The following is an 8,207-nucleotide window of genomic DNA, read 5'->3' on the forward strand; positions in this document are numbered from 1 at the left end:
GGGAATATGAACTTATGTCTTCACAGGGTGTCTGCTGCATTTCACTTCTGTGCAGGTGAAACTGTCCTCTCTCATTTAATTACTCAATTTAATTCACAAGCCTCCCGACCAGGAGCAGTAACAGCTATGAGCAGTGAAAATAAGTCCTCACAGTTGTTTCATGCTGAGTTAATTGACATGCACATACTTCTTAAAAATATTTATTTGGGCAATTTTTCTGTTCTTTGCCTGGTAGACTTTGAAATAGAATTTTATGTAAGAGTAGAAACCCATTCTGAACAGTTCTGAAGTTGTCCAGAGCATTAGTTTCTTTAAAGATGAAAGTTTTTTATAGTTTTTAAAATATAGTCTGTATTTAAAGCAGAATTGACACATACGGACAGACTTGGTAAATGAGATGGAGAGCTAATTTTAAGAACCTTCTGCTTTTACAGGATCTGGTTAGGAATAGTCTTTCATTAGCAGCCAGAAAGCAGAATTTTCTGGGCCAGCATTTTTAAAAGACTGAACCTTCCTCTTCAGAAAGAAAAATGATTAAACCATTGTTGAAATTCTGTAGGGGAAATAACTGTGAAAGTCAGAGGAATTAGTTTTATGTTATTAAAATTTTCTGAGTTTCTATTGGCTGTTACTCACCAAAAAAGGAAACAAAAATGCAACATCCATGTGTTTTTTTTCCTATGGGCACACTTGCGTTGTTAACAGAATTACATTTGTCACTATTATCTTACAGCTTTCCAAATCTTTAACTCCATGGGATGTCCTGCTCAGCTTAATAGCCGCTGCCACACATGATTTGGATCACCCAGGCGTTAACCAACCTTTCCTAATTAAAACAAACCATTACTTAGCAACTTTATATAAGGTAAGGGCAAAATTGGTTGTTTTGTTAAAGCAAGATTTGGAGAATGCCTGAGGAGTACAGTTTAGCTAGTGGTAGGTTTGAATCCAGACGTTGTTTCCACGTCATTGGGATAAAAAAAAGCCAGTGTGCAAGCTAGCAAAGTGTTACAATCACAGGATCATAGAATAGTTAGGGTTGGAAAGGACCCTAAGATCATCTAATTCCAGCCCCCCTGCCATGGGCAGGGACACTTCACACTAAACCATGTCACCCAAGTCTCTGTCCAACCTGGCCTAGAACACCACCAGGGATGGAGCATTCACAGCTTCCCTGGGGAACCCATTCCAGTACCTCACCACCCTTACAGTAAAGAGCTTCCTCCTTATATCCAGTCTAAACTTCCTCTGTTTAAGTTTGAACCCACTACCCCTTGTCCTATCACTGCAGTCCCTAATGAAGAGTCCCTCCCCAGCATCCCTGTAGGCCCCCTTCAGATACTGGAAGGCTGCTATGAGGTCTCCATGCAGCCTTCTCTTCTCCAGGCTGAACAGTCCCAACTTTCTTAGTCTATCTTAACCAGCTTATCCTAATCTGTTAATGATTTGTGAGTTTTAACCTCCCAGGGGTGGCAGGGGGAGGATAAGAAAGCAAAACACCACTCCCAAAATCCAGTGAAACTGTTTGGTACCACTCTTAAGTCTGTAGCTCTTCAGTTTAAGAAAAAGTCATTGATGAATACCTTTAATATCCTTTTCATTTGCAGAATACCTCAGTATTAGAGAACCATCACTGGAGATCAGCAGTGGGGTTGCTGAGAGAGTCTGGTTTATTTGCACACATGTCATTAGAAAACAGGTATGTTTAAACAAAGTAGTATAGATTAATTAAAGTTGTAAGTAAGCTGTCACTTCAGTAAGTAAGCCTTGCAAAACAAGCTAACTTACTGTAGTTCTGAATACAAAATGTAGATTATGATCTATTTTAAGAATTCCTGGATACCATGCTGTTGGGTACCATGGGATACCATGCTGTTGGAGTAGAGCAATTCATGGTGCAATGCGATCTATGGAAAGTAACATTTACTGTAAGCACACTGAAGATGTGTATTCATATAGTCGAGCACTTGTTTGGATTAAACTTGGCAGCCTTTTGTCATTCTGCCACCACGACTTTAGTTTAAAATAGACTCTCTTCACCTACTTGAACAAGAAATAAGCTTTAAACAACTGGCTTGTATATTTTTAAAGCAAAAAAGGGGGGGGGAGGGAGTGGCTAAAAACTGGTGTAGTCATTCTGAATGCTGCTAATGAAACATCCTGCTATTTCTATGGATGTAGGAATTTTTCAGAGAGGGGAAAACAACTACATAAAGAAAGGGTTCAGTGGAATGGCTGATTATTGTACAAATGCAAATGTGTGTATTTGTATAACAAAGAATATGATAAAAAGACATGTAAAAATAGTGATGGCTGGTTTTAATTGTTATGCTTTTTAAATGTTTGGTATCACTAATTGCAGGCAGCTGATGGAAAGTCAGATAGGTGATCTCATTCTTGCCACAGACATCAGTCAGCAAAATGAGTATCTGTCCATGTTCCGATCCCATCTGGATAGAGGAGACCTATGTTTAGAGAATCCAAACCATCGTCACTTCATTTTACAGGTGATCTTTTTGGTAATATTTTTGAAAATATCATTTTAGTGCCAAAAGTCATTTAATTAAAATGCTAAATATTGTTTCTGCCAAGCTATCTCCTCCCCTCAAAATGAAGTAGAAATCTCTTTTAGTCATTTTGTTGCATTACAGAAAGGTTTTTCCCTCCTCTTCAATCTTTCCCTCTCCCAGCACTTCTCCCAAGTGATGTGTGTTGGTAAGTCTGGTAACTTTGAGGTGCAAAAGCAAGGAGAGCTGTTTCCAAGACAAAATTTAGTTGTTCTGAGGACTCTAATGCAGTCTCAGAACTGTGAAATGCTTTGTCAGAACGTATTTAAGGAAAGAAAAGCACTACTGTTGTGAATCAGTTTCAGCTGTGCTCCAGAAGAGGTTTAGCAAACCTTGTCTCACAAGTCTCTTGAGGTTTATAGAAAAGTTTACTATTAGGCTCATATTGTGGGCTATAAGAGAAAGCGGACAGACAGATGAGAAGTTGTCTTGTGCAAACCATTGCTAAAAACATGAACTTTGGAGCCAGAAATAGAAAATACAGTTTGCTTACTTTGTCTCTTTTTTTGAATTTCTTGTCTCCTGTACTAGTGAGTATACTAAATATAGTGCCACCAAAATACTTTGACTTGCCTGAATTTCCATATTACTCAGAGATGATCATGAGATCTGATAGTTCCCTGCATTTTTAGACATGATTACAGTACATAACTTTGCAGAGAAGCACGAATGGTAGGTAGGTTTGTTATTCACAAAACTTAATCTGCTGTCAGGACATAAATAATTACATATGCTTCTGTTGGAGGGAATGGTGATCTAATGCTATATGTTAACATATTAGATGGCTTTGAAGTGTGCTGATATTTGTAATCCATGTCGGACGTGGGAGCTGAGTAAGCAGTGGAGTGAAAAAGTGACAGAAGAGTTCTTCCACCAAGGCAAGTAAGAGTAGAAGTATCTCTTGGTACATAATGTATACTGTGGAGAGAGCGTCCATGAGTCATAGCAGCTTGCAAATAAAGGGATTTATATTTAGGACTAGTAGAGATTTACAGTGTGGGATTTTTCTTTTACTTCCATGAGTCGTACTTCTTGCAAAAGGTTAGCGTTACTAAAACCCAACAAAGAATCTGCTTAGAATCTGAACCTGGAATGGGTGGTGCAATAGGTCCCTCAGCCTGAAAGGTGCTTCAGGTGAATAATAATGCTCACTTCAAACTTACCCAGTGGTTTCAGTAAATTACAAAGTTATATTCATCATGTGTCTTCAATATTTAAACTTGAGCTGGGAGGCCTGTTGGTAAGCAGGTAACAGCTAGAGAGGAGATGTTTAGTTACTATGCAGTTCAGGCTAATGCCTTATGTAAGCAGTTAATAAAGCTTTTAATTGACAAATGGAGTGAATTTTCTCCATGATTAATATTTTTTTTTTAATACAGTGTGCTGCTCCCTTCTTGAGGCTGGTTTAGCTGACTTGAGACCTGCTAATCTGTGTGTGGATACAACAAATGGGGAACAGACTGCATTTTTTTGGTGCTAATCACATGAATCTTATTCTTAGATAAAGGTGGTGGGGAAGCAGAACAACAAATTGCCTTTAGTAAGACATTTCTGAAGACTAAGGAGTATTTTAATTTGTCATTTCTGTGGCAGCCTAGGAGGTTTTGCAAGGAAGTACGTTAATCCTTCAGGAAAACTCTTATTTGATGGTTTTTGTTTGGCAAATACAAAGTACTGTTAGTCTGACTGATAGCCCTACTTGCTTTTTGGGGAGATGGGTGAGAGAAATAGATGTGGTCAGTCAGCTGCAAGATACCATCCTTGTTAACCAACTTGCAGGACTCATCTCTGGTAGTGTTTGGCTCCGTTTGTGTCCGGACATGATGACTTATTAATGGTTTGTTTTATACTTCTGTTTCCTTAGGAGATATTGAAAAAAAGTATCACTTGGGTGTGAGTCCACTTTGTGACCGACAGACAGAAACTATCGCCAACATCCAGATTGGTAACTGCAGTTTGATGTGTTTCAGTCGATTTCTTTCAGGATGCAATTTGAATCAAGTACCTCTAAGATACGTTCCCTAAAGGCTGTAGCTGCTCTGTGTGCAGCACTTTGTCAGAAAGAGCAGGTTTTTCCTAGTTTGCTGTGTAATGTTTCTCCCTTGAATGGAGTGTTTATGAAAGGGGCTGCACTGGCAGGCCTGCAGGCTGAGCTTGATTTGGATTTAAGAGTGAAATGACTTCTTATAGTTACTTTTAATAAAGTTGCTTATGTAGATTGAATAGAACTCACTTAAAAGCATAAAGAATGAATACAACCACAAACACAGTGCAAATTAGTGCTTTAAATTAGTGACAAAACTTGGCCTGTTCAATCAGCTGCACTGTTTTAATTTAGTGTGTTAGGAAATTATACATTTCTGTAGTTGACAGTTTCAGTTTTGGTTGTCTTACCATTGCATTTTTGGTTCATGGAAATAGACACTATAAATACACACAGAAATGTGACTATAAATGTTTGTGTGATAAATGTTTTGTGGCCTTTTGGTTTAAAAATTTCTGTAACGTCAGCTTAATATTGTGATGATTTTTTTTCCCCCCTTCATAGTTCAGTCTGTCTGTGGGGCAGTTTGATATCAAATCTTGTAGAAATCTTCTGGGTTTTCTAAATTAGTGTAATTTAGTTGCTGATGTTAGATTTGCTCCCTTCAATGTTGTCCAGTATCTTCGTTTGGTCGTTGTTGTGAGAGAAAGGATGCTGATTTGTAATGCATTGTGGTTCTAGGCAACCTGATCTAATTGAAGATACCTCTGCTCACTGCAGGGGGTTGGACTGAATGACCTTTGAAGGTCTCTTCCAACCCAATCTATTCTATAATAATATGACTAGTAAAATCTTACACATTTTGAGAGATTATCTTGTAAAGATAACTTTTAAAGTCATGGTGGAGCAGAGTGGTCTGATGCACTGGAAATTATTTGCTACTAAATATTATTAAAAATATTAAAGTATTTTAATTTCCTTTTTTTCTGTTTTGTTTTGTTTTCACCTGGCTCTGTTTGCTTGTTTTCAAAGGGTTTATGACCTACTTAGTGGAACCACTGTTTGGGGAATGGGCCCGGTTTTCCAACACGAGGCTGTCGCAGACGATGCTTGGTCACCTGGGACTGAACAAGGCCAGCTGGAAGGGGATGCAGAGGGAACAGACTGGCAGCGGTGACGATGTTGACCCCGCTTTTGAGGAAATGGACTCAGACATATTACCTCAGGAACCTCGACTGTCCTGACCTCAGTCTTCATGACAAAACTGCCTCTTCTCTTGGTATCTGCGTGGTTGGATTAAAGGAGATACTTGCCAGCCCAAGGCTTTGGTAAGATAATAAACCGATGCCAGCATTATTTATTTCCAAGTTTTCCTTTGACACAGACCATTTGAACTAGAATTTTTTAACCTGCAAGATCTGAACACAGAGCAATATGCATACGCCTCAGTTGGTTTTCGTTCGGAACCTTGAATATGCAAAGCACAGCAGTGACTGAGCCTCGGAGGAACAGTACGAAAACTTCATTGTGCCACATGGCTTTGGGGTTGTTTGTTTCTTTTTTGTGATACCTGGAATACGCTCTTCAAATCTAAGACTTGAGATGGATTGTTCCATTTTCTTGGAATTTAGCAAGACTTGGATAAATGTGTTCAAAGCATACCTTCCACTCAGTCCCTGTTTTAATACCGAAATGTGAAGTGCCCATCCTCTGCTGCCTCTGGCAAGACTTGATGTTTACAAATGTACTCTGAAACTATCGGTTCTAGACTTAACCTTTGCGCATGGCTGTGAAGGAACCACTTGACTTGGGGGTTTGTTTTTCTTTTGCTTTTTTAAAGGAAAAAGATCAAAGCGGAGACTGCAGCTCGTGTTTCTTTGGATGCCAGAAAAGCCTCCCATTTGCCATGATTTTGTTTGTGCACTGGGAACTGAGCATTCATCATAGAGCACAGCCAAGCTTTCTTCCAGTGCTATATGGGAATGCAAGTTTTTTTTAATGGCGGAAAACACTTCTGAACCTGGGAAGGGAAGGGATGGGAAAGGGGGGTGGAGGGTGGGAGGGGAAGCGTCCGAACTGCATTGCGATTCTGCAGTGGGAACATCGCATGTTGTTTTCACTCGTGTACACTTGAACTGCACATGCAAGAAAAAAAGGTGGAATGTCTAAAACACCATAACCAGCTCAGGGTATTTGCCAATCTGAAATAAAAGTGGGATGGGAAGCGTGTCCTTCAGAACAAGGGTACAAATGCCCCTTTCGCTGCAGCGTGTGTGTATGTGTGCGTGTGTGTGAGTATGTTTGGGACGGGGGAGGGTGGGAGGGCACAGGGAAGGGTTTGAACGGCAACATTCTTGTTTTGTTCTTTAGTTTTTCTTTGTTTTTCTCTTTATTTTCTTTAATTTATTCTTTTAGAATGTGACAATTTCATGAACAGCCACACTGGGGAGGAAACTGTAACAAATTGCTACAGATGCCTTAAACTATGCACAAAGCTAAGTGACCAAATTTGTTTTTGATTTGAAACATAATAATAATGGTAATGAAAAAAGTGCATTGTTTACGTATTCCTCCCTCTACTGAAACATTACCCACGACAATGGGGTCTCGATGGGAAAAGCAGAAAATGTTTTTTAGGGCAAAATTAAAGGACTAATTTTAAACTTAAAACATTCCATTTTTGTAATTTGTTTTACATTGGTTTAAGTACCGTAAGCACAACTGTAATCTAGTTTGAGAAACTGGTGCTTTCTTTTAGTTCATTTGTATTTCCCTGTTATTATTGTAAAAGACTGTTTATTAATTCTGTTTACAGTTTGTTGCAACAGCCATTTTTGGGAGCGAGCTTCAGCGTAAAGCCATTTGTAAAGGCTTTGCCATATTCATTTTAATATGTGCCTGTTGCTGTTAACGTTTAATTAATAAAAATCCCTCTTTTCACATCATGCTCCTGTACATTTGAGTTACAACCGTCCAGCGTTATGGAGAGGTAGCTAAGGTTGCAGTCAGCTTCCACTGTAAAACTAAGCCAGCTTTTGGATCTGAAAATACTAGTCCTCGTATGCCAAAATGGATTGCCTCTTGGAGCTTGGCCTTTTACTGTTTGAAAAGCAAATACTGACTTACGTGATTGTTTCCCTTCTAAAATGAAGTTGTTTTATTATTCTTTCATGTTCCCTGGAGTAGTATCATTAATCTCAAAGTGGCCATGTTTAAAGAAATAAATTTGTAATGAAACCATTTGTGTGAACCTGTGTGAACTTCCTTCCTTTGCTGCCAGTGCAAGTTCTTGCTGTTGTCTGACTTTAGCAGAGAAGGATCAAGTGGCATATATTGAGCTTTGCTTATAACCTGCAGTAACAGACAAGCTGTATTTTAACAGGTTCTTTTTGAAAGGCGGACATCTTCCAGTGATGGTCGGAGCTGTCAGAACAAAGAGGTAACCAGCAGCTCTGTATGCAGAGTAACTTACTGTGGAGAGACTGCAGCTTCCTTACAGCCTGCATGGATTTGTAGGGTTAAGTGTGGAAAAGTACTGATTCCTCTTCGATATTTTTGAATAACACGTGCCAAGCTGGCAGCTGCTTTAAAGCTGACACTGAAAAGGGTATCTGATGGTCTTCTGTGACTTGCACTGTGACTTGGTTTAAAGAGAG

At 39.2% G+C, this 8,207-nt stretch overlaps 1 protein-coding gene across 2 annotated transcripts in view; it reads left to right on the forward strand.

The window, feature by feature from the left end:
- Nucleotides 1–6,570, forward strand: part of PDE7A (phosphodiesterase 7A) — a 73,255-nt gene extending 66,685 nt beyond the window's left edge. For both annotated transcript variants that reach the window (XM_034069058.1, XM_034069063.1), the window contains 6 exons: nt 734–865; nt 1,608–1,699; nt 2,363–2,507; nt 3,349–3,445; nt 4,432–4,512; nt 5,584–6,570. In XM_034069058.1, coding sequence (XP_033924949.1) covers nt 734–865; nt 1,608–1,699; nt 2,363–2,507; nt 3,349–3,445; nt 4,432–4,512; nt 5,584–5,795 — 759 coding nt within the window. In that variant the 3' untranslated portion in view covers nt 5,796–6,570. The remainder of the gene's footprint in view (nt 1–733; nt 866–1,607; nt 1,700–2,362; nt 2,508–3,348; nt 3,446–4,431; nt 4,513–5,583) is intronic.
- Nucleotides 6,571–8,207: the final 1,637 nt, after the last annotated feature.

The sequence above is a fragment of the Melopsittacus undulatus genome, chromosome 1 (genome assembly GCF_012275295.1).
Source record: "Melopsittacus undulatus isolate bMelUnd1 chromosome 1, bMelUnd1.mat.Z, whole genome shotgun sequence".
Classification (NCBI taxonomy): Eukaryota; Metazoa; Chordata; class Aves; order Psittaciformes; family Psittaculidae; genus Melopsittacus; species Melopsittacus undulatus.